Consider the following 27,331-nt stretch of genomic DNA (forward strand, 5'->3'; position numbering starts at 1 on the left):
GGATTAATAATAAAAATAATTACAGCGTTTTGATGTTACGTCATAACTGTGGGCCTCCCCGGAATACAAATTTCCGTTGACGGATTTAAATGTTAGAGGCACACCTCCTCTACAGGGACGCCGAAAACGCTTTCTGGTCGTTAGGCTGTTAACTAGATAAATTATTCACTTTTTTTTAGATGCCTGTCAGGTGTTGTATTAAAGAGACAAAGTGACAGTAGTCTAACACGAGGTAAGAACACATCGAAAGTTGTTGAAACGTGAGGGTTTTTTTGTTCTCTAGCTCGCCTTGTTATTAACGTTACCGCGCTGTTTGTTTCTCTTCTGTCAGGACCATAGACTGTATGGTCGGGACCTACATTACAGCACTCGACAGTGATGTCATCGGCCAAGGAAGACACGTTATCCCCAGATGAGCTGAGGAAAAGACTGTATCAAACGTTTAAAAGTAAAGGAGTGCTTGATACGCTCAAAGTAAGTCGTACTAATGACGTTGTTGTTGACCAAGTGTACTCCATTGACCTACGCGATAGAGAGAGTTTGGTCTTCATCCTTGTTCTCTTTCACGCTTTTGATCTGATTCAGACGCAGCTGCGGAATCAGCTCATCCACGAGTTAAAACACCCCCCTTTGACTGGAGGAGAACCAGTTCCCAGAACAGTACCTGGGAAATCTGAACCCTTTTTGGTCTCAGCCTGCAACAGCATAGTGGCTGATCATCTCCGCATCTCGGGGTATGAGTACACCCTTTCTGTATTCTACCCTGAAAGTGGCCTGTGCAAAGACAAGGTGAGCATGCCTACATGACTATTTGTTTAATTTACTGTAGCTTAAAGTGTAATGAAAATGTTTGCAGATTAAGATTTTGTTCTCTGATCCATTTTAGCAGGTTTCCACTAAGGGAGAGCTTCTTCAGCTTCTTAAAATTAGTCCTGAATCAGCCCTTTACAGATCCCTGGTAATCAATGATATGATCTAGCATGTTGAAAATTGTTCTTGAAATAAGTAGAAATAAATCTTGTTGGTAGTAATAGTGTTTTATAATTTGATTTTATTGCAGTTTTCAAACAAAGAGAGCAATGATAAAGGTATTTGCAGATTTCTGTTCCATTTTCTTTTAAAACTTAGGCCTTAGGCTTGAGCCTATCCTTGATATATTTACTCTTTCTCTAACAGGGTTCCTGATCAGCCTTCTAACACAGCTAACACACCATTATACTCACGGCCTGTGCCATGATGCTGATACTCAGACAATCAGCGTAGCAAGTTATGGAGAGTCTCTTGGTACGATGAAATAAAGTCTTAAATTGTATTCTACACACATGCTTTTTGGTGCAGTTTTTAAATGTTTCCTTTGTTCAACATGCAGTTGAGAAGATGAAAATGATTGATAAGGAATACGAGAGCTTCAACTACAGTGGGGATAAATGGTTTTCGCTCCAATCAAAACTGGCTGCATATAGAAAAGAAACTGAAGCACAAATGCAAGCAGAAATGAACACAAAGGTACATGTATGTTTCTACAAAATATTATTCTAATAAGTCAAACACTGTATGAGCAGGCGTGTTTTAAGGGTTAGAAATTATTCTATTTATTTTGTGGCCAATATATGATAATGTAGTATTGCTGGTGGTTAACATTGTGTCTTTTCTTTCTTCAGATGCATCATTTTAAAGATGTTGAAATCGCCAAGGTAAGGATGGAAGAACAAGCTAAATTTCATAAAGAATTTGATAAACTGAAGCAAGAGCTGGAGAGGACTTACGAAATGAAGGCAAAGACATTGATGGACCGGGAGAAAAATGCCATTGATCGGTTACAAAAACAACAAGAGGTAGATTACCGCTGATGTGATGATGTGCTCTGTTTCTTTCTCAAGATTAACTTCAGCAAATCAGAATTTCTTTAAAGTAAAATTACAGCAGGCTGTCAACATCACAGTACTGATTGGCACAATTTGAAATTGCTCAAATCTAAGACAGTGTAATTGAGGCTGTTAATTTGTATTTCTCTTTCCTTTTAGATTGAAGAAAAAAATGTGTATATGCAGAGACAATCTGTCCTGAAAGAAATTGAAACACAGCGGAGCAGAGAAAATGAACTGAGGATGAGAATGGAGGCTTTTGAAAAGTAAGAGCTTTTTCTGTTTACCATTCATGTTTATAAAGGGGGGCTACACTCCCTCCCTGTGATCAATGGTTGACAAAGAATGTTACTGTGTTTGTATGATGATAGGACTTGTCAAATTCATGAGGAGAAGGTCAAGACCACGGACGAGCTGCTGAGGAGGAGAGAACTGGCACTGAAGACGATGGAGGCGACATACGATCAACAGCTGAAGAATGAACTTTCCAGGTATTTTCATCATGAACAAGGTCTCATTTGTAATGTTTATATCAGCCAAACCAGAGTTGGTGAGAGTTGGAACAATGGAAAGACAAACCAAGACGAGTTTGGTGAGTTTTACTTTGCTTATGTCGAATCTGAAAGAAGTATGATGAGCTGCAAGGTAAATTATTGTATTTGTCCATGGAGTTTGGTGGCTTTGGCAAGAGCGTTTAATGGCTGAAACAAGCACTTAGATCCAAAAATGTGGGGAAAATAGGGTCCAGGTTGAAATTACCAAAGTTTATTTAACCATGTCATTGTGTGACCAGTTGATGGCACTGTTTTGTAGGTTTTACCATTAATAACAGCATCCTGTGTGCACAATATACAAGTCATAGATTTATTCCGTTCTCCAGGAAAATGTCTTTGCTTACTGTTTGAATGTTATCAGAGATAATTGTTTTGTTGGTGAATGAACGTCAATAAATAAGTTAAAATTGGGTACTCCAAAGACCCAACAGCCCAAAAAGTGAATTTCTGTGTTAATATGCTTATCATATTACATCAAAACTATGATTTACCAACTATGACTTACTTGACAATAATATAGTTACGTAGTGCAGATTTCCGGACTTAAGACTGTTTACCGGCTGTCAGCAGCTCTGACTATGAAGTAACATACATTTAATCAAAATCATTATTTAAAACAATTGATGATCCATTTGACCAAATGAGACACACAGTGCTTTAACAGTTCTTTAGATGGCAGCTGGTTTGTTTTATTACTCTGCACCCTTCTGTAACAGGAAAAGTTTCAAAGCTCTTTTTGACTGTTGTTCTTATGATTTTTATAAATTTAGGTATCAGCTTGAGTTGAAGGAGGAATTTGTCAAGAGAACAGAAAAACTAACCAAGAATGAGAACAGAAACAAAAGTGGGTATTTGCATACCTGTAAAGTTACTGACTGTTTTGCTGTTACCTGTGGTTTGATCATGTTTACTTTCTTTTTATTTCTCAGTGGAAACTGCTCGTATCCAAAAGGAGTCTGCTGTAATTAATGCCAATTTAGTGGAGCATAGTAGAGCATGTTCAGAGCTGAGACGGCTGCAGGTAAACAACACAACTTCACCTTCTTCTCTGGGCAACAGGCACAATATTTCAGTCCTACAAAATAACTGTACACTTTCAATCAGTCAGTATGATGTGATCCTGCAATAACTGTATTTATGTATTTGATAATTAAGTCTCTTTTCTCTTTTCATGTCTCTTGTTTCCCAGGCTGAGTTAGAGACATCACAGCAGCAGCTTTCTCTAATGACTCAACAGAAGGAGCTGTTAAGGGAAAGACTGGAGACCATGAGTGACTACCCCAGTTTGAAAAGAGAGAAAACAGAGCTGCAGGGGCAACTGCGACTGCTAAAGAAACAGCTGGAGGAGGCCCAAGAGGAGAACCGGCTTCTCCATGCAGGTGAGGTACCTCCCAGGGGACTTGGCTTTCTGCAATTTGCCCATCTAGTTTACCATTAGGGAATGATGGAATCAATTTTTTTTTGTGATAATATACAACTGATTCCTTTGTGGCTGGGAATTTTATTATCTGAGAGTTATTGTTTATAATATGTAAATATCAGTACCTCCAAAATATTTATAACTGTGATAAAGTTCTTATGTTGCATTCATTGCGAGCGGTGGGAGATGCAGTGTACTGTGAAGCATTCATGTTCATCTGTCCCACTGCTTCTGGCTCAGCTAATTCTTTTTGAATGTGTCTTGCCTGCCAATGTGGGGGCCTCTGTGCTGTGTTTGTAGCTCTGTGTTGAGTAAGTCTCTAAACAAGCAACCAGTGAGGGAATGGGAACGAGAAGTGGAGTGAATGGGAGCAGTGAGCAGAGACAGAGAGCTGCCTTTACCTATGGCAGATAACCAAAACATAACCTATCTCTGAGGGATACAGTATTATTTCTGTTTAAGGAGGGGCAGGGAAAAAATTTCAACTGGATACCCTAAATCCGAACACCTTCTGTGTATCACCAGGTGTTTTGTTTGTTTTTTTTAGATAACCGAAATAGACACTACTGGCAAAATATTTTATGTTTATGTTTTGACTCTGATATCCCATCTCAGATTTAGCCAAGCCGTCCAAAGAGCAGCTGGCCCTGCAGATGGAGCTACGGAGGCTACAGAGCGCTCGCAGTCTGGATGAGGAAGAGTTTGACAACCAGAAACAGGTGCTGCAGGCACAGCTCCAGAGTGAGGTCAGTCGCATCGCAGCCTCTCGCTGAGTGTGGGAAACTAAGTCAGTTTTTTTTTTTTTTTCCCAGGCAGTTTGTTCTCGCCTTGGGGAATGGCTTGTGTAAATGGGGTTTGTTGCTTTCGAGTGACCTGTACTTATCGTATACTTTACCCTGTGTGTCAACAATATAAAAAGTCCTGCTGTTTTCTGCAGGTGGAGCGGTGCGCTCAGCTCAAGGGTCAGTTGATAGAGTGTGAAGAGAAGTCACAATGGATGACTAACCACATTGAGGACCTTAAGATGCAGCTTCGCCAAACTCAACAAGGTACCCAATGACTGGGCATGCATGTGTGCCATGTCCTAGTGATTAGTTACTTCCAATCATGTAGGTTCCTGTATGCAGTTATATATGTTACAATCAGTAATGCATAACTTCTGTTTTATTTTTGCTTTCCATAAACTGGCTTCCTTTTCAAATTTTAAAGAACCCCGAACACACTCAGTAACTATAATATATTATATACAAGAAAGGAAGTCGTGTCAACCAGATCCTAGGTGTAAATGCATGTGTGAAGACTTCTTCAAATTAGTTGTAGCAACTTTTTTTTTTTTTTTCTCTGATTTGTGCTCTTGAATGGGGGTTGGTCTTGTGTATTAGTGTTCAAACTATCTCTCTCTCTCATTTGCTTTTCCTTTTCTTTCCCATTTCTTTTGTGTAATCCATGCAATGATGGCAGCTCTTGAAAATGAAGTGCTGCGTAACCCCAAGCCCTCTCTTGTTGATCGTTCAGTGTTGGAGCTCAGCGCAGACAAGCTGGTTCCCCCTGACATCTATGTGGACAGGGCTCTGCTGAGGGCCAGGGTGGGTTATGATGGTATTTGTGAATTGGGCGGGCCCATGCGAGGACACAAGGCGCCTTGGAGTGACTCTCCAGACTCCGACATGGAGCTGGTGGCTGAGGCCAAGGCTCGGATCCAGGAGCTGCAGAAAGAGGCTGAGACCTTGGAGGAAGCCTACAGGAACTACCAGCAGAGGGCAGTGCGCTCCACCATCTCCCACATGCTTCCCCCTAGACCCCTTTCCCCACAACCAACACATCCTTCCCATCACCCTGACCCTCCTCTAAGAAAGCAAGTCTCTCACCATTCACACACCCACTCACCACACAAATCTAAGGTCTCACACAGACCACTGTCTCCACAAACCACCAGAACGCCCTCCTCAACCTATGACACCAGAAACACCATACTACCTGCACAACCAAGAGTGACCTTCTTAGAAGACCATAACCAACCACAGTTCACAGTTTTCCCTGATAACAGTCTCCAGTCTTTAACTGAAGCCCTGTATCTAAGAGATGGACACTCTGAGGATGGGAGCAACCCTCCACCCAGATGTTTATCCTCCCCACCACACTCTTCCTCTAGGCAGAAACTTCAAAGAGAGATTGCAGAAGGTACCTTTACCCCGTCAGTTCACACCTTTTTCATGTCAGTCTTTGGATTATATTCTTATTACCTAACATGAAGTCTTTGCCCGTGATAGAAGCAGTTGTGTCTCCGGTGGCATTCCCGGAGCTGCCGCCTGACAGACAGCTCCCTCGCGCCCCCCACAACGAGGTGGTGACCTCAGGTGACTTTTCCTCTGAGCTCAGTTCACCTCGAAGTCCTCAGCTCAAGAGCACAGCGCGAGACCAGTGCAGGTACCATCTGGCATCCCTTAATCAAGGACATTACAAAATTTCTATTCACTCTATGTAGTGAAAGTGAATCCTAATGCCCTATGTTTGCCCCCGGTTTCTGTCAGTCCACCAAAGCTACAGCCTGAGTTCTCCAGCTTGGAGTCTTCCCCACAGCCTGAGAAAATAAGCCTTGAAGATCTCACCGGGATTTTGTCAGGTACTCTTATTTGTTGGTGTATGTTCTCACTATTTAAACTACACTAATATACTGTGAAAGGGGATGTGAGACCTAGTTTTAGATCTTCTCCACTTTGCAAATACTACATGGGAGTGTGATTGTGTGTGCTTCATCTGTCCATACAAAATACTTCAAACAAGCTCATTACATTTTTAAATACACAATGTTCTTAGTGATGTGTTAATGTGCGTTTTGTTTTTCAGTTTTTATTATCATTAATTTAAGTAAAATCCCAGTAACAAAATGGAGTATATCCGGTACGGAGGTTTTGGAGTTGGGTAGGGCTGTTTTTTAATGAGTGTGTGACTGGCCTCCAAAGTGTCCTTTCAGTGGCCCCGCACAATGGTGAAGATGAAGGGCAGCTGATTATGTATTCTGTGCCGGTCCTCTGGCCCTGTTGCATTATGGTGGGGCATAAAAGATCTCTTTGTGCATGTCTCCCTCCAGAGCCCAGCCACATTCCAGAGCTTCTCCTGGACACTGTCGTCCCTCTCTCTGAGGAGGCCCCTGACGGCCCACTGTCCCCCGCCCACAGGAACTCCCAGAAGACCCAAAAGACTTGCAGGCCCAGGCGGGTGAGTTGTTAGTCCCCGAGTTATTGACGCGCCATCTTGGTTGACCCCAAATGACAAGAATGGCCACCTTCTACTGTACACAATCACTGTTTGAATCTTTCATTTTTTGCTCATTCTGGTGTCAAACCAAAATTATCAAAAATGCATTGACAACTGATTTGTCTCATGTCAAACCATATGTTTTATAGAAGTCCCACAAACCTTGGGTGAATCATCTGCTAGGGAAGAAGATGAAGAGCAAAGGTGGGAAAGGGAGCGGAAGGAAAGGCAAGAACGAAGGCAAAGGGAGGAAGAGGAAGCCAGAGAGAGGGAGCTGCAAGAACTGGCAAGACTGGAGAGAGAGATGGTAATGGTTGTCTTGCACCAAGTTCTTCTAAAACTCCTCTTTCTAATCATAATAATCTAAACATATTTATGTCAACCAAGTAAACACAGCCTGATGAAATTAAAATTGACAGTATCTGTGTCTAACCAGCTTATGCAACAGGTGGAGAAACCAGGACAGGAAGAAGAAATTGGAAGTAAGAAAGGAGGAGATTTAGAGCCAAAGCAAGAAGCGGATGATGACGGCGAGGAGTCTGAAAATCCATTGGAGAAATACATGAAGATGGTCCTGGAAGCAAGAGAGAAGCAGCATGCGCAAGTGAGTTGCACACCTATTTGTCAGAGACTCCTGTAGAACTTTTGCTTTTGAGATGTGGCTTGTAGCAGCCTCCCTGTGTGTTTAAACTGAGTGCGTCTCTGTTTTCAGAGCCCTGTAAGAGAAGAAGCAGGACATACAAGCCCAGAGGCTAAGAGTTTGTCTGAGGAGAAAGATGGCAGGTAACTCAAAAAGGGGGGGGAGGGACAGTTTAATAGGCCGGACACAAAATAGATGAATAGGTTTATGACTTTACTTAAAGCTATGCGGTTACTGTAGGAAAGTTTAATAAATATATAAGCCCACATAATCCTCTTCCAAAAACATTAAATTTATTTCTTGGTTTCTCATCTCCTGGTCTTTTGAATGTTGTTTGTTCTGGAACTATGTTGTCTTAAGTGAGTTAATTGTGAAACACTGTACTATTTTTGCTTTTTTTTCCCCTGTCCCTTGAGACTGTCACCAATTTACCTGATTTTGTTTTCTCAGTATTGCAGCATATTCACACAAGGATGAAGATGATGATGATGATTTCTGGTGAGCTGGTTGTCCCAAAGTGCTATCATAAACTGAACTATTTAAGCATCTGTAGCCTTGCACTGTTAACAGGTGTGAAGCATTTTATTGTTTATATTTTAAGATTGGGCTTTCAGTATGTATATTTGACACACACTGCATATGTATGAATAAATCATATTGGATTTATAATGGTTTCCTTTTGGATTGACTGTACACCACCAAACAGTCTATTCCTATCATGCAAAAAGTGGGAGGAAAAGTCACCACAACAGAGAGATTAATTTTTTTTATTGTCTTTTTATTTTCATAAAAACAGTTGAATAATGTCAAAGGGGATTTCAGTCAGACAAAATGCTGGATTGTTGTCTTCCTGGTGATTGCTGGGTAGCCTTTATTCTTTAGTTTTTGGTTATTCAACAGGAAACACAGCATATAGAAATGAGATGTCCATCAGCTTCATGTACCTCCTTTCGTCACTGTACACCTGTGGCTATTAGTCCTGCAGAGAACTATGCAGGTTCTGTACTACAGTATCTCAGATACTGTGTAAAACACACAGGGCAGAGAGTCATAATGAGAGAGAGAGAGATTTTTTTTGAAAGTCGAATTAAAAGTTACGCATGACTAAGTAACGAGGAAGCCCTTGACATTCATAGAAAATACAGGTATACTATCAGGCAACAATAAGACGCATATTTTTGACTTGAATAAAATAACCTAAAAAACCAGCTATAACTAATCGGCTACATAAATGGATTAATTTGTATTGGGTTAGAAAAAAAGGAAACAGGCAAGCACTGCCTACTACTGATGTCAGTATACATGACTGCACATCCTGTGTGTCACTGCAGTAAGAGTTGTCTTCATGCAACAAAGAAACATCAAGTTATCCCTGTAACTAATGGAATAAAAGTTTACATGAGAGACTATGTCAGCATTATGACAAACGGATGCAATTATAGAAAAAAAACAATTAGGTGGTTTTATCTTCAAAAATAAAACTAAATAATACTCACTTGTAACAAGTTTACATTTTTCACACCCTCAGTTCTTCAGATCTGTAGATTTTTCCAAAGGAACAATTAAGTCCAGGGATGTAGGAGAGATCCCAATGTGTGTGCTTAGTTTACTTTGCAGCTACCCTGAAACAGAATGTGTGTCTGAGGCATCTCTTTACAAATAAAATGGGATATCCAAAGAGGGAAGTGTTTGTTCTAGTTAAATTGCTGTGTATTCTCTAGCACACACCTGAGGTAGTGTTAATGTAGGCCATGAATGTTCTGAATTACTTAAGTAGCTGTACAATGAAATGTAGAATCTAGAACCAATTATTAACACTTAAGATTGTCACTAAAATTCAGATGCAGTTAAACACTTGAACTTTAAACATTTTTACAACAAAACTGGGTCCACATTATATATTTTACCTCTTTCCTTACTGTGACGTCAAAGCAAAACATGTTACACCCCAGTCTTGCGCCAGTAGTTTATAAATCAATGGTTCTTCTAGGAGTGGCACACTAACTCAGATTGGATATAAGGCCTGTCATGATGTATAAAATTCATCTGCATTTTTTGATTGAAAGAGAGCAAACAAATTAAAATGTTACATTCCCTTGTGGAAAACTGGCCACCACAGCTCAAAAAGAAAGACAGAGCAAGACTGTAAAACAAACGGACATCGTTATGCGTTGTGTAAGAATAGTGCAATGTCTCAAGCTTTACCAGCAAAAAAAAAAAGGGCTACAGAAAATCAAACACTACATGAATATCTGAATTCAAAACAGAATTCATCCAGAAAAGAATAGAAAATGAAATAAAAATACAGCATAAATGAAATTTTAAGTAGCAGTTCCAAAAATACTTCTTGGTAAGTTAGTGCAGAAAGCAACACGGATGCATTAGTTTGTTTGGAGCCTGGTTAGTACTGCACAGTGGCACAGTAGTTGGCAGGTTATTTTAGCTGAGCATTGTCTTGGTCCAAAGGGGCCACAGTGGTTGGCCACATGTATTTTTGTGTGTGTATGCGTGTGTGTAAATTGTGAGTGTGAGAGTTTAATGTCCTTATGTGTAGGAATTGAGGCATTCCTTTGAGCGTGACGTGATGTCCTGCAGCTCCCGCTCTTCCTTCATTTTGATGTCTTGGTAGGCATGCATTTGACTGGCATCCTTAAGGTAGGCCCAGTTTGCTGAGAGAATCATGAGGAAGTGGATCTGGAAGAGAAGGGTGAGGTGGATGGCCGGTGAGCATGTCAAAGGTGCAAAGCAAGCTACAGGAGTCAGAGCTACATTACAGACATACACAAACAAAGTTGTAAAAAGACTTAACACACAAGGTTGGCAAAAGACATTACTGGAAAAGACTTATTGTAACAATACTGTTACAATTATTCCTAATACCCGAGTTACGTTACTATCTTGCTATGCAATACTACAGAAATTAAAGTTAAGGTGTCAGAATGAGTAGAGAAGAGAAAGAGAGCCAAAGGTTGTGCATGCAAGTTTTATGCAGCTGTTAAAGCTTGAGGTTAGTGCAAAGCATGAGATTTTATATTTTATGAATCTGACCCTGTTCCAAATGAGGCCAATGTGAGTATCATATTGGTGTAGGATTTATATAAAAAAAAAAAGACCAAGTAGGGATTCTTTTGTAAACAAAGATTGTTTATTTTTATATAGAAAGTAAAAGCTACAGTCTTCAAAAATGTAGGAGAAAATTAAATATATGAAATATGGAGTATAAGTAACTATAAACAGATCAAAGAATCTGAAAAATGTAAGCATGCGGGCTCAGTGTTAAGATAACAAATGGCTCTTTAATGGCACTTTGAGGAAAAAAAAATAAAGGAAATGTATGAAACAAAACAACCTCATTCTTTTATTTATAAAATACATTAAAATGAAAATGAGGCTTAGGGCCTCATGCAGAAGTATACCCCTGGTACTGGCCTAACCCTTCATAGTGTGCGGCTGTGCTAGGTATGTGCAGTTACAACTATTACAATAACTGGTCACCACAATACTCATCAGTATAATACAGTTGATGAAAGGTTTTTAGTTCAGTTTAGAATCTAACTTGTGACAAAAAAAAATATTAATACTGCATGTTTTCTGTGTAACACTTCATGGGTTGGTAGCAACAAGTTAAGGCTAAGGAAAGAAACCAAAGAAATAAAAGGACAAGGCAATTGGCCACTGCTACTTTGCCACTGTAGCTAGTCCTTTTGCAAATGTATAACTAGAATAAAGTATTCTGATTGATTCTGAATTCACCAAAACTAATAATCTGGCAATGAAAAACAAAGCCTGAGAACTCCTTTAATATTTGTCATCAGTTGTCCATGTGGACTAATTTCAGAGCTTTATACTGTACTTTGACATGTGCTTGGTGCAGTGTATGTCCCTCCTTTCCAATTTAGATATTACAACCTGCACAAGTATCTTACATTTAAGTGCTTCAGCAGTTTGTGCTCAAATTCACACTTCAGCTCTGACTGGAGTCAGCTAATGCTTGACCTGTTATGCAAGGAGAGGTACAGCATGCTAAATACTGTAGGCTTTTTAAAAAAAATCTGAGATACTCATGTTGCTTTTGTGCAGGTCAAAATGAGCTTGACACATTACGAATATAAATAACACTGTTGTGGATATCTAGCTGTGCACATTTCTGTAAAATCTGATGGTGACAAGTGGCTATAAGCTAGTGCCAAGGAAAGCAGAACAAACCAGTCAACTAAACACCACCCCAATCTGAATACAACTTCATCAGGTGTCCTCAAACAAGCAATATCCCTGGATACCAAATGCTAAAGAAGCATACAATCAGCTATTTACACTAATGGAGAGATGTTGATTTTTCTATTCTCATGTCATTTGTTGTCAGTGGCAACTGTCTCTACTCAGTACACCCTCAAATGTTGTACTGTGCGCTCAAAACAGTTTAAAACTTAGTGCAGCAGTCTTCTCGACTCTTAAACTTCAAAACGGCAAAGTTATAAGTGGTAGCCATCATGTAGATCAGCTGGTGGAAGAGAACAGAAAAGGATGTAAGAGAACATGCCGGTGACCTCGTCACTAGTACTGTGACAAGTTAGCAAAAGTGACCAATAATTTTCCAGCAGTAAAATGTTTTGTTTTTTGTTTTTAAGTGGAGGAAAAAATGTTAGACTATAATTTTACAGTATCCTACCTGGGATTTTGTGGTTCAAACTCATGATTATGATTTTTTAGAAATGACACCCTTTAAGATGCACAAACAGCAAGCCCTAACTACACTTTCCATCCATCCTAAAATAAAAAAAAACACAGCCATGTGCATTTAAGCAGATGGTAAACAGCAAATGGAATTACTATGTGTAATCTTCTTTAGTGTGGTTACATAATCCATATGGGAATGAGAAGGGGAGCACTCGACACATGATCTGCTGATACAAACCGTGCAAAGGTGGACTAAAGGGAGAGGATGGAGAGACCGGAAGAAACTTACCAGAGCGATCACGGTGGCTCCTGCCCCAGCGCACGCTATGATGTACAGGTGATAAGACAGGTAGAACTAGAAAAGGAGAAGCAACTGTGATTTTTCTTCAGTTGATCAAAAAAAAGGCATTTCCATGCTACGCCCCTCTGCTCTCCTCTGTAAGGCATTTGTATGAATTTGCATGGATAAAAGACAACCTCTTACCTCACTGGTGCTGCAGATGTTACCTAGCGTAGATCCACAGGCCTTGCCTGGCATGGCATTCCATGGGATAATTCCTGTCGCCAAGAAATTAAGGGTATACACTCAAATTCATTGTACTATGTGAATAATGATCAGACCTGTCAAGTACTATAATGAGTTGATGTCCACTGAGTACAAAGCACAACATTGTTTTTTTTATTTCTTAAAATCTCTGATAAACTTTGGGCACCCTGATTTTACACATGACCATCAGTTAGCTCATCAAAACAGTTGTGTCTTTTGTGGTAATCTTTGGTTGAACTGGTCACAATCAGAAGACACATACAACAAGTAATGAGGTCTCACAAATTGGCCCTGCTTGAATTTAAGGGGTTACAAGCCAAAAAGGACCCCCTAATTTAGAACAGTGTATTGGTTCAATGCCACCAGGGTGTGTGCACTAACAAAAGCTGCGTGAATAAAACTAAACAAGACCTATCCTTGGGTCAGCTGGGATTGGCTCCAGCCCCCCGCGACCCTGTACGCAGGATAAGTGGTTGACGATGGATGGATGGACATATCCTTGGACAAAGTGGTCATCTCTTACCATACTGACGAACATCCACGCAGATGGCATCAATGTTGGTGACGTTGACCACGGAAGAATTCAAGGTGGTACAGGTAGACCACATGTTATAGAAGAGGAAGACCGGCACGGCAGAGAAGCCAAACACACCTAGCCAGGCCACACCCAGAATGTATGTGAGCAACACAAACTGAGGACACAAAGATGGCACAGGGTTAGCGTAGTCAGATAACAATTACACTCCTTCTCATCCTCCTTTATACTGTTTATCATCATCTTCATCTTTGTATGCATTTTATATTTTAATCACATGGTATGAAACTTTTTTTTAAGCATTAGGTGCTTAAAAAAAGTCAGTTGCCATACCATTCCACTGATGCAGCGGCCACAGATGGTGGTCTTGAACTCGCTGTGCAGTTCCTTGACTGCACTGGTTGTGTAGAAGCCCTCAGCCAGCAGAATGATCCCATACAGGAAGAAAAACGAAGCAATGCCATAGATGACATACTGCATCAGCTGTATTCTGTTAAAGAAAAATGTCACATATAAGCTTAGTTCTGCCTGTAAAGCTGCAATTGGTTAAAAACATAGTAAGTCAATGACTTAGCCTCCTTACGCAACACTTGGAGAGACCCACTAAAAATGTCAGGTAAAGGAATATATGCTGCTTATTTATAATTTTGTTTGCATGCAAGCTTGAAAACATGAGTAATCTTAAACAGAAGGTTATGATTGAGACTGTGGGCCAGCTTGCCTGGAAAATGTGAGGAGCGACGCTAAGCCCAAATGTGGAGATAACAGGTGATGCCTGTCTCTGGAAATCATCCGCCAGGAGACAGACTGCATCTGTACACATCTTAAATTAAAGAGTGCACTCCAAATCTACACCAACATAAAACATAAGTGCAGTCCTGTCTTTTGTCATTCCTCTTTTATTGTCTGAACTAGTGGGTGCACTGTTAAAAAAAAAGGAAAAAAGAGGGTCCATATTAGGACTGTTCTGTAGGATAAGGTGAACATGGGAGACATCAGCTAAAAATAGCATTCATAAGGTCAACCTCATTAAAAGTGTTTTAGACCTCTTTATCGTGATGGTTACGTAAGAGCAATTTTTCACAGTGAGCAGATTGGGTAATGGATCCTACTGTGACATTAGAGGCACAATATTTTGAACTATCACAGAGTTTACCAGGATATCATACTCATCCGTTTTATTTGTTTCTCAGACACTGGCAAGCATTACAAGCGGCCATGTGGTACATACACAGAGTATGAGGTCACTTACACATCAGTCAACATGGCATGATCACTAGTGACCTTGGAGAAGTGGGTTTCCAGGATTGTCATGGTGCTAGTGAGAGCCGCATGGCCACATCCGCAGAACAGGGCAACGCCAGAGAAGCAGAGGATCGTAGCGACCAGCGACGCGTACGGCACCCCGCCTAAACATTTGATGCAGCATTCAAAGCAACCTGTAGAGAAAATAGAAATTGTGTCAGTGATAAGTGTCATTTGATCTCACGGAACAGTAATTTATCCCAAACCTTTTTACCGTGAAACTGAATAATAGCCCGGGCTTTTATTTGATAAAAATCACTGAATTGACCCTGCCTTTATTTGGGACAGGTGTCCATATGGGACAGGCCTTTAATGGGACAGGCCTTTAATTCTTTTTGCACAAAACTGAAACTACTATGAAGCAGTTTATTTATTTCAAACAGAGTAATACTTTTAAAAATTATCAAATAATATCAAATACACGTCATTCATTTGATCTTGCTCCGACAGACGGCTTATGCAACAACACGGTGAAGGATGAGAGAAGTTAGCAGACAGAGAGCGATGGACTTCACATGACAGGATTCACAACTTGGATACATTTTTCTGAAAAACCCTTTATTCTCCTATGCACGTAGACCCTATGCAGGAGTATAAAGGGGGCTACGCGGAGGCACCGTCGATTTGACGCAGAAGTATAAATTGCACTTAAAGGAATATAAATAATCAAGAAACAGACACATTCGGACTTAACGAGCGCTTCAAAGTTACCGTGAGTCAGCACTTTTTCCCCCTTTTGAAGGTTACACCGGTAAATCTAGTTCTAGTCTAATCTTGTTGTTTCCATTAAATGAACTTAACAGTGGTATTGTGGAGAATCTAACCGATCCAACGATGTTCAGCATGTCCATATTGATCATACGTATAAACATTAATATCGATCTATCGAATATTAACAATCTAAGCAGCTTAGAAGCAGCTGAAGCGGGCGGCCCCGCGGGGTTTAAAAGGTTTTATACATCAAAAAAATTTCTATAAAAACCAGGTGTTTAATTAAGGCAGGCGTTTATTTGTCCAAATGTGTTCCCACATCAGGCTCGGCTATTAATTGAAGTTTTACGGTACTTTAAAAGGCCACATAATAAATTCTATGTCAACATCAGCTCATAAGGGATTGTGTTTTACTTGCAGGACAGGAAGTGATCTTACAGGAATGAAGTATGAGATGAATATTCATATGAATCATCCATCAAGCATCTATCTGAGTGCCCAGGCCAGAGGCGGGGTTTACCCTGGACATATCTATAAATACTTTTGTAACTGATTACAACAAATGGCATTTTTTCACTCATCAGGACTCATTAAGAGAACAACGGATTGACTTACAGATCTAAAGAATAAAGTGTCTTCCTCAATGCTGCAAAGGAAATGATACAGACAGAGCAGACAAGTCTGTTCAAAATAAGTTTCATAAAATTTGTCTGTGGTCACGCTTGATGCGCCGTGCTCCTGTCAAGACTTCTGCGATGTAAAGTACCAGCGGAAACAATACAGCTTTGCCATGTGAGACTGAGGTTCTACACTGTCTTGAATGTTTCATCTGACTTTTTATCACTACACTTAACAGAAACTAATGGCCATCCAGCAGGTCAGAGCAATGGGGGACTGCCAAGCTGTAATGGAGATCAATGGCAATGCACAATGAGGGAATGAAGTGACCCAGATTGCTTTGCCTCATCCAATGTGTTCTTATGCCTTGTGAAATGGAGCCAGTCACTACAATGCACTGTCTGTGGACGCACGCACAAACAACCCACAGTGTGCTTCCAATCAGATCCACATGTGTCTGACAGGATGTTGTTGAGTCATAGGACATCCAGGTCAATGGCTATTAATGTTTTAAAGCTCTCACATATGCGTCATGTCACACTGCAACTAAAGTATACTATGTGTATGTGACAGAGGCGGCTTGTAGTGGCAACCTAGAGAGAATTATCTCCAACTCTACAGTTCCTCTCAACACTATTATAGTGTGTGTCTATTAGAGTATTTTAGCTTCATTAAGCTCTTAAGTTTTCCTGTCTGAAACTGTTGGTTCAAACTTACCACTTTCATCACTACTTTGATAAACATTCAACTGACAAAGTTAGGAACTAGCCGGTCAACACAGGGGAGCACTTAGCAGCTAAAAAGCCAGATATTTCTCTCAGGGGTTGGTGGAGTCCAAAACAGAGCTAGGCGAAGAGTCAATATTGAACTTACATCCGGCAGGTACGCACTAACACATTTCCAAATGTATGCTAATGTTGCTCCACATCTGCTGGATATATAAATAACCAAATGTTTGTTAGTAACTTCGCCATATAAGCTAGCTGCACTTCTAAGAGCCAAGTTCTTGTGTCTTTTTTCTTATTTCTGCTCTTTCTTCTACCTTGTTGGAAAAGGGGGGAAATAATTGGGATGAAGTATGTTCAGCAAAGATTTGTGTTTTTCTTTGAAGAAAACTGACCAAACATTATTTTCTACTTGCTTGCCTCTTCCATAGAGGGAATAATCCTGAAAGTTCATCTGTGTTTGTGCTCTTTGCTTTGACAAAGAAAATTAAAACAGATACACTGCTGCTGGGCCAGTGCTTTTGCTTCATCCTGACTGTTTGTGTAGTACAGGGAGATAAAAAAAAAAAAAATAGTCACATGGTGGGTGAATAGGAGTTGCCATGGCAGCATGTTAACCACAACTCAATGTGTGCGCCCACAGCGGAGTCGCTAACTTCTACCGCAGCCCACATTTCTGTGATGAACATGTAGGGGAGGGTGAGTGGGCTGCTGGGTGTCAGAGCATAGAGATCCACAGGATAATCAGCCCAGCTGCAATGTAAATACAGTCTGTTTAAAGGAAGAGCTGCTCTTGTAGTGGATGTCACTGTCAGGTTGTTCTGATCCAGTATCAGACTACATCTTTGCTATAAATCAACTGGCGGTCACAGTTCACCCTCCTGTTAGAGACAAAATGTTTCCATATGAAAAACGTAGTTAGGGTTTATCTCCCTCTTGAATTAAATGTGCACGGTGACAGCAGTTACACTGGTTTATTATGAATTTATTTGATTGAAATCAACTGTGACATGGATGAAAATCAGCATGACTGCCCAGCTCATTAAGTGTCTGTTTGGTTTCAAACCCTGCCTTCAAATGCGTCACTATCCCCATTAGGTTAGCTGTCAAAAAGATGATGACCATGATATCATTACGACAGTCAGCCTGAATTTTACTGAATCTCTGTCTGATGACCACAGATATGGATGTCTAAAGCTATAAGAAACAAAACGATCTCTGAATGTATGAAATGCTTCAAAAGCTTTGAAACATCACATTGACCACATAAGCAAACTCCCCTGGAGCAGCATGGAGAAGGTCAGACTAACATGTCTGCTTCTGCCATGCTTGTCTAACTTGGAGCACTTAGAGAGAGAAAACCTACATTATGTTGAAAGGCCACCATTCCGATCAATAAGCCATCTGTTTGATTAGTGTCCATTCCACAGGAGTGGTTTGCTTTTGAAGCATCTATCCATCCAGACTGAGAATGATGCTTACACATCTGTCTCTCAGTGGAGAAACCTTGTGTCACTTATCTGGTTGTTATGCTTAATAACACAGCAAATCCAAGGTGGTATTTTCACAGCTGGATTGAACATGTTGGCAGGTTAGTATAACTCTGTTCTGGCTGACTGAAAAAAAACACTGGCATAAGGACAGAAGTGGTTAGCAACCTCAGAAATACTACTTTGTTCACAAAGGGCCTCTGTGAAGGCTTCAGTCTTGGTATTAGACATCAAGGGAGACAGAAATTACATTAAAGCCCAATGCCACTTTCAAGTAGTCCTGCACAAAGTACCATGGGGACAGTAGTCTGCACCAAAGTAAAATCAGTCTCATTCAGTCGACGGATTAAAAGGAAAGGTGGGATTTGAAGTAATCGCAGGGTCTGGGAGATATTACGTGCAGCCTTAATTTTAAATCTGCCAACTTTATAGACGGCTGCATGTTTCAGAATCAGTTGCTGACACAGGCTTTGCATGGGGTTGAGGGTGGGAGGTGGTGCTGAACTGTTGGGTTAAAGGAATAATTTTACACTTATTATTCACTTATTCACTTTCTTGCCGAGAGTTACATAAAAAGATCAATGATACCGCTCTCATATTTGTTCATTAAATACAGGGCTACAGCCAGCAGCCAGTTAGCTTAGCTTAGCACAAAGACCGGAAACATCTGGCTCTGTCTAAAAGGTAACAAAATCTATCTTACAGAATCCTCTACACCTCTAAAACACATTAATTTAACACATTCTAACTTGTTTGTATAATCCGTACAAATGACAATTTATGGTTTTACGGAGTTTTTGTGCCTATTTCTTGGCCTGGCGCAGTGACTTCCTGGAGTCTGTTTCAATACTGTATTTATCAGATTTGAGAGTGGTAGCGATCTTCTCATCTAACTCTTGGTAAGAAAGCAAATAAAAATATATCCCAAAATGTTAAACTATTGCTTTAATATACTGTATAAAAAATAATAATTTTGAAACCAAACGTCTCTTATCAGATTCTTTCTCCAAGTTAAATATAATTCCTTTAATTTATATAAATGACTAGTCTAGATTCTGCAATGGATAACACAACATTTCACTGGGAATGTTGTAATGTGTATTTGACAATTATTAGACAGACTTAGCCAGTATCAGTCAACCTACAACACCTCAAAGTGTGGACTGTTTTCTGTAGTGTACTGTGTGGGATTTCATAGTGCACAGGATATTGCAGACCAGACTAGCTGAAATTATCCTCCTCCACAGTAGGAGATGGTGACTCTCAACAACAAGCATGTACTAAATGGATCCTGCTGGTTTGTTCTGAGTGGAGCACCATAAATGAAAATCACGTTGAGCCTTTTCCCTCTGATGACTTTCACATGCTCCCAGTCCCTGACTAATACTCCTGGTTAGACCCTCCAGCCACTTCAAGACTCTCCACTCTCCAACTCACCGCTACAGTACATGAATGAGAGGAGGAGAGACAGAATGAAAAAACAGAGTGGGAGAAAGAAATACAGACAAGTTAGCGACTGTTTGTAATGACAATGTCAGGCCTTACAGCAGAGGCTAGAATTGCCACATCGGGATCACGAGGAGAAAGTGTGTGTGTGTGTGTGTGTGTGTGTGTGTGTGTGTGTGTGTGTGTGTGTGTGTGTGTGTGTGTGTTTGCATGTTGTGTGAGAGAGACAGAAAAAAAAAAATAGAGACAGAGAGCGAGTCCAAGAAATCCTGATACAAAGAGCCAGTGTGTGCAGCACTAGACTGTCCATCACACTGGACTCTCAGGGGCCATTCAGAATAGCAGTGGACCACGGTCCCGCTCTTCCGGCCCACAGGCTTGAGGCCCAGGACAAGCCCACTGCTGAGCTCCATCCTGTGTGACCCTCCAGCACTGCACATAGCTCGGCCACAATGGGCCACAGCAGCTACTTCACACTCCAGCAGGTTCCTGTTTGTCAAAGCATTTGAAATCATCCAATGTGTGAATGAGATGGCTCGTTAAGGCCGACAAGAGTTGCAGGCAAGCAGGCAAACAGAGACAAAGAGACAGAGGCACAGCTTGACAGCGTGATCAAGAAAATGAGGGTGCAATCTTAGCCTTGTGTCTAATAACCACAATGCTGGATTGTTATTTGATAACCAACAGTAGGGAGAGACAGACAATGATGGGAGAGAGAAAGGAATGACAAACAAAACAAAAGACATTTGAACCTTTCACCTTGAACTCTTGAACAATTCATCAATTAATCCAAAATATAATTGGTAGATGAATTAATGATGAGTGATGCCCTACAGAAGAGTAGAGGGTACAGGGGGGCAACAGGGGCCCAATAGGGGCCCAATAGGGGCCCAACAGTAAATGTTTGCCCCAGTGCCTCCAAACAGATTAATCCGACCATGCGCCACTACAGTTTGAGCTCAGACTTATCACACTAACCCCTGCAGCTGGCTCTGCTTCATCACCAACCTCCATCTTTCAACAACAGACAACACATCAGCACAATCTGTTAAGGCTACAAAGCGGAAATCTACAACCAATCCTCAACCAAATCCAACAGCCGGGACCCTCAGTGGCAAAATGTCTGAAGACCACTGGATGTGACCAAGATAGCAGCAGACATAAAACATTGTTTAATGTGATGTCCATACCAGACACAAACACAGACACACTCGCTCCTAGGCAAACAAAGAATCACATGCAAGACAAACACATTACAATTGCGTATGTATATCATATAACCAACAAACCCCACTCACACAAATAAACATGCTTAAAGACACAATTTGTGACAAAGACCGCTCTCTTCCATCTCATCCCTGAGTCCTGAACAACAAACTTCAAAAACACCATCCACTTTTAATGTTACATCTAGCCTCATTGCTAACAGATGTGCCTGTTTACAGCTAATGCTAAGTATTGTTGTTTGTTGCTTCACCGAGGCGAGCTGCCAAAACACCATTTATGAGAAACTGTCTCATTTTCCGCACTCCACATTGAGAGGAGTGATACTTAAAAATGCCATAATGGCTAAAATGGCCATTCCCGTGGGATGGAGGAGATCTTAGCCTGCAAATTGTCAGAAGTGGTCTCACTGTTTATTTATCTAACAAGGGAAACTTTTTCCTCTGTCAGCTAATAGCTGTTGACTGCAGCTCACCCATGGCTATGCGTGAAAGGAGCAGAGGGATTTGTGTGTATGTAACCTATTCAGTGACAATAAGATGCAATGATGGCTGTAATTGATCATAATCTGTGTGTTTGGGTACAGTAGAGGAATAAATATCTAGACACGAGTTTTGCTGAGTGATGTTGTGTAAGTAAATAATGGGAGAGTTGAGTCAAGTCAGCTCTATTTATAGGCCAATATCACATACAGTGTCCCAGTGGGCTTTACAGGCGCACAGGTTCCCGACCCATCCATCCTTCTAAGATAAGGAACATCTCTTTTTAAAAAGACATCCAAGGCCCAATAATCTGATCGCAATGTCCCTGGTTGGAGTCCAGCTCGGGACCTTTGTTGCATGTCATAAGATTATAATATCATGAATATAACTTGTCTTGTACTAATGATGAAATCTAATCTAAGGTCCAGGAAAATGGGTACCAGTACTTAGTTTATTTGACCTTTTTCATGAGTACCTAGTAGTTAAATAGTATTAATGGTGTGCACTGCTCCCTTTCTGAAACAGCAGTAGGACTGGCTGTAGACATCTAGAAGATAGAGAGAGAGACACAGACAGACAGACAGACATATATATTTGATAAATATAGCAGGCTATATTTAAAAAAAACTTTGGCAATTCTTGTAATTGTCTCTAAAGTCATTCATCAAGCACAAATACTAAACATTACCTGGTTCTAAACAAACTTTGGAACCTGGTTTAGAGATAATTTAGAACATTGAGATTATTAAATATCACTAAACTAAATAAAAGGTGTTAAAGTTAGTCACGTTTTTTTTGCAGAATACTACCTTATTAAGCACTCTGACAGAGACTCTGCAGCCTTTCTTGGGAAAGATGCTTGTCTGAATGTACAATATTTTACCTTAGGAATGTTTAGATCAAAGAGCAATTGGAAAATCAAAAATTCCTGCTGATTCCTACAAGAAGGGGGTGAGAAAGTTAATGACTCTCCCTCTCTCTGTCTTTAGTGTACACACTCCTCACAGTCTATTTGTGTGACAGGTAGGTGTCTGGTACATTTATCTTTGTCTTTGCCAACCCCTCATGCACCTCATTAATCATCGGCCCCCTCTAAAAGAACTACTCAAACGCACCCTGAGGTTTGATTGATTTGCTGTTGATTCTGCAACAGACTCACTGTCTCTTCGCATTCCTCCTGCTGCAGGAGCCAGGTCCACAGAAAACAGCCCACACACTTAAACTAATTAGATCATAATATAGGCTCAAGCAAAAACACTGTAGAAAATAAACACACTGGAAGCATGACAGAGACGTCAATTTTTGAGGCAGTATACAAACACAAGGATGCTGTGTTGACTTTGAAGTCCCTGCAGAGCAAAATCTACCCCAACTATTGTACAGAGTGAAACCAAGCAGGCTGGAGTAGGTTAAAGCCCCAGTAAACACAGCAGTGAAAAGAACTGAACTGGCTCTTTGTGAGCCCTCGTTGGTACCTCTTTTGTCCTGCTTCTGGTCTTGGTTTTCTTCTGATGGAGTTTCCATGGTTGTTTTTCTCCCAGCCAACAAAAATGCTTCCTTTCTGCAAATTCTTTCTTCCTTTCTCCCCCTTACTCTCTCGCCTCTCTCGCTCCCTCTTTTGCTCACTTTCCTTGCCGCATGTTCTGCTCTCTCTCTTTGTCACTCTCTCTCTCTCTCGCCATCTCCTCCACATTCGCTCTTTTGGTCTCCTCCTGCCTCACGAAGGCACCACTACACTGTACACCACCGTTCCCTTCCGAGATGCAGAGGTCTTGTCAGAAGGGATTTGGTTGAGCTTATTGCGAGACCTACTCATACTGTACATCCAGTTTCACAGGCAAAATGTGCATCTATTCTGTTTGTACCGATTGTTCTGGGATTCAGCTTTGAGTCAAATTCAAACTCGCTCTCACACGTCTCCATCTCAAAAATTGAAGTGGAACCCTGAATAGCAATCCAGAGCAAGCTGCCTGGTGAGAACGGGTTTGTTATATCAGAGAGAGGGTTGCAGGTGGGGGGAGAAGGGACCCCTACTTTAGTTGACTGAGTGGGTAAAAACCTACTCTAGGCTGGGGCAAAAGGCATATAGGCACACAATCCCCTCTCTCTATTTCGCTTCAATGTGTGCTGTAGTGTGGTGTGGTTGGGGGGTTAGCCCTTCATCTTCCGGATTGCAGCATATGCCCTCTGCTCCTGCAGCATACATTAGCAACCTCTGACCGCTGTCTTCCCTCCATCTGGTGGCTTCTATCCAACATTTTTTTAAAAAGGGACACCGGAAAGACAAGCAGATCTACATTTCCTAAACAAGGAGACAGAGTGTCCTCTGGGCTGATGCAAATAACAGAGGAAACAGCATGTGAAAATGGGAAATCCAGAGAGTCAAAAGGGCAGAAACATGAAGACTTTAAGAGGGACGAAGGGGCTGATAAAGTAGGGAGAAATAAGAGAATTCTAAGAGGATGATGCAGTGAGAAGCAACTTGTTAAAAATAAGAGAGCGAGAAAGACGGAGAGCGAGAGATGAACAACAGACAGTGAGAGAGACGTGGAAGAAGATCTTGGCTGTGTTTGTTTGGCAACAGCAGGCTGAGGAGCCCCAGGGGCATGCTAATGAGAGAAAGGCCTTTCAGCGGTGGGGGGAGAGCCCTGCTGGAGCAGGGCTGGAGTGGGGTCTTCTCACGGATACCAGACCTCAGAGAGGAGGGGGATCAGCAGGGGAGGGGAGCCTCAGGGGTCAGGGAAGTGAACTTAGCGGGGATCCCACAACAACAAATGCCGCACTAATCTTCAAACTTTTTCACCGTCAGCCCTGTAAAACACCAGGAGAACTGACATCCTTGTGAAGTGGGAAACAGAGACTCTGGCCCATATGTAGAAGCAATGGTTGCTTGAACTCTTTATATGCGAGAATACATCTGATTTAGAGGTAGCTGTGCTAGTAATTTCCCCATTTATTGCACTAAGGAGCTCAGGTCAAGCTTCAAAGGAAGTCTACTTGATACACAAGACTAAATGTAACCACAGATGCAGTTCCAAGTTATTGAGTACACCAAATTCAAAACAAACCAGTGATCCATCTGCAGACCATTAAGCGTATACAGACAACAAAATGTCTGAGTTTGTAAAAGGAAATTCCAAACATCTGATCAGGCTAGGTGAAAATAGTTTTCAGACTAATATAAATGTATTAGATTCTAGTATAAACAAACACATGCCTTTGATTGGAAATAGTGACAAATGTACCCTGCAATTTAAACAATGCTTTTTGGCTTGGCAATCAAGCTAGGACAAAATGTTACAATGACTTAACTTTTTCTTTGCAACTTACCTAATCATGTTAGATATCATAAATACGTGAAAATCATTAAATGACAAAAATCTTGCTACCAAGTCTTACCAAAAATACTGTGACAGGCCGAGAGGGAATAATCATGTGAACGTAGGAAGCTACGCCTGAGAGCTGCATGTTCAGCTCCAGTGTTGAGACAGCGCCACTCCCCTACTTGAGGACACAATCTGAATGATGATGAAGCTCACACAAATGGAGGAGGCTTCATTGTGGGTCAAGCTTTCACATTGTGAGACTGGGGGCCCTGAATGCTCCTCAGTGTTCAGTCACCCGTGAAGACCTGCACCCTGCTTGATTCACACTGAGGAAAGGAGTTCTCAGGGAGACAGGTCTGTGCCCAGGCCCAAGCACCACTTGCAAACACTAAAACGACAGCCTGAGAAAGCAGGCTCGCCACACCAGAGCAGAGGAGGACAGAAGAGGCCAAATGGGTATGACTGATTGTGAAGGCTGAAGTCTGTTGAAAAAGAGATCGGAGCCAAAACATGAAAGCAAACTGACTATGTTGTTGCTCTCATGGGAAAAAGCTTTCTTGTATGTGACACTGATTAGTGGCATATTACAACACTGGAGAGTCTTGTAAACACTGTTCTGGTGATTCAGTGAATATCATTCCTATGTACTGTGGTGGCATTGCTGACCTAGATTTAAATGCAGGGCATCGTCATTGGTCAATCTGCTCTGTACGTCTGCCTTCACGTGCTGAATACAAGTAATTGATTGGTTTATAAAAGTGCCACACCACAAACCCATTATACCGATCCATTCACTTGTTTGCTGACCCATTTTCCTCCGTGAGTCAACAGAATAACAAAAGAACTGCAAATTCTGTATGACTTTTTCTGAACAATACAGTCAATACAGCAAAATGTATGACTCGAAGCTAATACTTCCATGCAATGATAAAGCAAACCAATCTAACCAACACGAGCCACTGATTGTTATTCCTATTTCATGACAAAGGAAAAAAATCCTCTCTCTTCAATGGAAAAAATTAATATGCTAACTGTCCTCATTCATCATTGCAAAATATGTGGCCAGTGAGAGGGAAAACCATAGTGGGCTGACATGTGATGTGCTGTCTTTTGACTCTGTCACGTAAACTTATAAACCGTCAGTGAACTAAGAAAAATCTTTTCTCGGGCATCATTGTGTAAAACATTTCAAAAGGAAGAAACTCCAATACACTCAGTGTTTCAATGGAGTGAAGTTTAACAGCATATTTCATGGTACATATTTAAATAAAGGCCTTTTATAGGATAACAAGTGCTTTGGATGTTTCTCTTTAATTGCATGTGCCTGTAACCCTTAAAAATGTACTTCACTGATTTAGCATTGCACTCGTTTAACACTGTCTGGCTCAATGTGGACAGTGTAAAACAAAAATCATTTCAGCAGAACCAGAGATACAGTCTTTTTTGTTCCACGCATTCAAACCCTGGCACCTATATTACCCACAACGTAATTGACTGCTGACAATTCTGTCTGAGATTTGGATGCGTTATGCTAGTAGCGGTCTACGTAGCCTCGAGCCACTATTCTCAAGCAGAGATTAAACTTGTAGTCTTCAGCCCCAACTGCAGTTTATCAGACTTCACACAGCTCCCTCTGAGGCTCTAAAAGGCTTCATACAATTTCTATCACATATAAAGTATACACTGACATCAATGGAGTTCCACTCGAAAGGGAACTGATTTTTAGGGCTGCCACTAACGATGATGATGAATATGAATGATTCATCTTTTCATTTTCTCAATCAATCTATTAAATGTTTGGTCTTCAAAACATCAGAAAACAGTGAAAAAGCTCTTGTTCAACGTTGACTTCTTGTGGCACGGTAGCGGAATACCAACTCCGCTATTGAATTTCAACCATTTCTAATAGAGACATACTTTATGTCTTGGTGTTTCTTCCACTGTACAATTTCCATATTGAATTTTTCTCTCCAGTGTAATTACAAGTGTTTGACCAAACAATGCCCAGGGTATCTGACTCAGCACTCTAATTGCATGTTTGTGTTACTATCGTGTTAGGCCTGGAAATGGAGCAACACTCACTCAGGGATGCCTGGCAGCCATGTTTTTCCTCTAAAAATGACTTCACAACCCTGACTCTCTGGCACTTCCACACCCACTGTGGTTGCAGGAAGAGTGAGAGACACAGATGCTTCACATTACCCAGGCTTCATAGCAATACAATTCCTTGGAAACTGCCCCCATGGCTTGGCCGGGCAGTAAACCAATGCAATATCAAAACCTAAAGACTAAGAATTTCATAATTTCAGTCTGGAGTCAAAAGAAAAGATCAATGCCAGGAAACAGAAACTTAAACCTGGAAGAGAGTGAAAGAGAAAGTAATACAGAGAGAGAGAGAGAGAGAGAGAGGAGGTGTTTATAGTAGTTGTACCCCACCACCCCCAATACAGGCCATGAATGTCTGCCACTTTAGAGAAAAGTAAAGGTCTTGTTTTTCTTTCAGTGTAC

General features: G+C 41.0%; 2 protein-coding genes across 5 annotated transcripts in view; one reads left to right on the forward strand and one right to left on the reverse strand.

The window, feature by feature from the left end:
- Positions 1-87: 87 nt before the first annotated feature.
- Positions 88-8,406, forward strand: ofd1 (OFD1 centriole and centriolar satellite protein). Its single transcript, XM_038720619.1, is given in 24 exon segments — positions 88-232; positions 332-474; positions 586-789; positions 890-958; positions 1,061-1,088; positions 1,177-1,284; positions 1,370-1,506; positions 1,662-1,835; positions 2,025-2,131; positions 2,237-2,356; positions 3,190-3,263; positions 3,349-3,440; positions 3,609-3,798; positions 4,455-4,585; positions 4,777-4,888; positions 5,301-6,020; positions 6,110-6,266; positions 6,371-6,462; positions 6,931-6,999; positions 7,002-7,058; positions 7,247-7,404; positions 7,534-7,701; positions 7,810-7,880; positions 8,188-8,406. Coding segments are annotated over 23 exon segments (3,186 nt in total). The 5' UTR covers positions 88-232; positions 332-378; the 3' UTR covers positions 8,240-8,406.
- Positions 8,407-8,498: 92 nt separating this feature from the next.
- Positions 8,499-27,331, reverse strand: part of gpm6bb (glycoprotein M6Bb) — a 28,054-nt gene continuing 9,221 nt past the window's right edge. For 2 of the 4 annotated variants that reach the window (XM_038720622.1, XM_038720624.1), the window contains exons 2-7: positions 14,749-14,935; positions 13,830-13,986; positions 13,485-13,653; positions 12,899-12,972; positions 12,704-12,769; positions 8,499-10,431 (exon numbers count right to left, since the gene is read on the reverse strand). In XM_038720622.1, coding sequence (XP_038576550.1) covers positions 10,282-10,431; positions 12,704-12,769; positions 12,899-12,972; positions 13,485-13,653; positions 13,830-13,986; positions 14,749-14,935 — 803 coding nt within the window. In that variant the 3' untranslated portion in view covers positions 8,499-10,281. Of the gene's footprint in view, positions 10,432-10,860; positions 12,239-12,703; positions 12,770-12,898; positions 12,973-13,484; positions 13,654-13,829; positions 13,987-14,748; positions 14,936-22,972; positions 23,089-27,331 lie in introns of those variants that run through there. The other 2 variants (XM_038720620.1, XM_038720623.1) reach the window with 2 other exon arrangements.

Source organism: Micropterus salmoides, unplaced genomic scaffold (genome assembly GCF_014851395.1).
Source record: "Micropterus salmoides isolate LMB-PRFRI ecotype aquatic unplaced genomic scaffold, ASM1485139v1 Ms_hic_scaffold_15, whole genome shotgun sequence".
In the NCBI taxonomy this organism is placed as follows: Eukaryota; Metazoa; Chordata; class Actinopteri; order Centrarchiformes; family Centrarchidae; genus Micropterus; species Micropterus salmoides.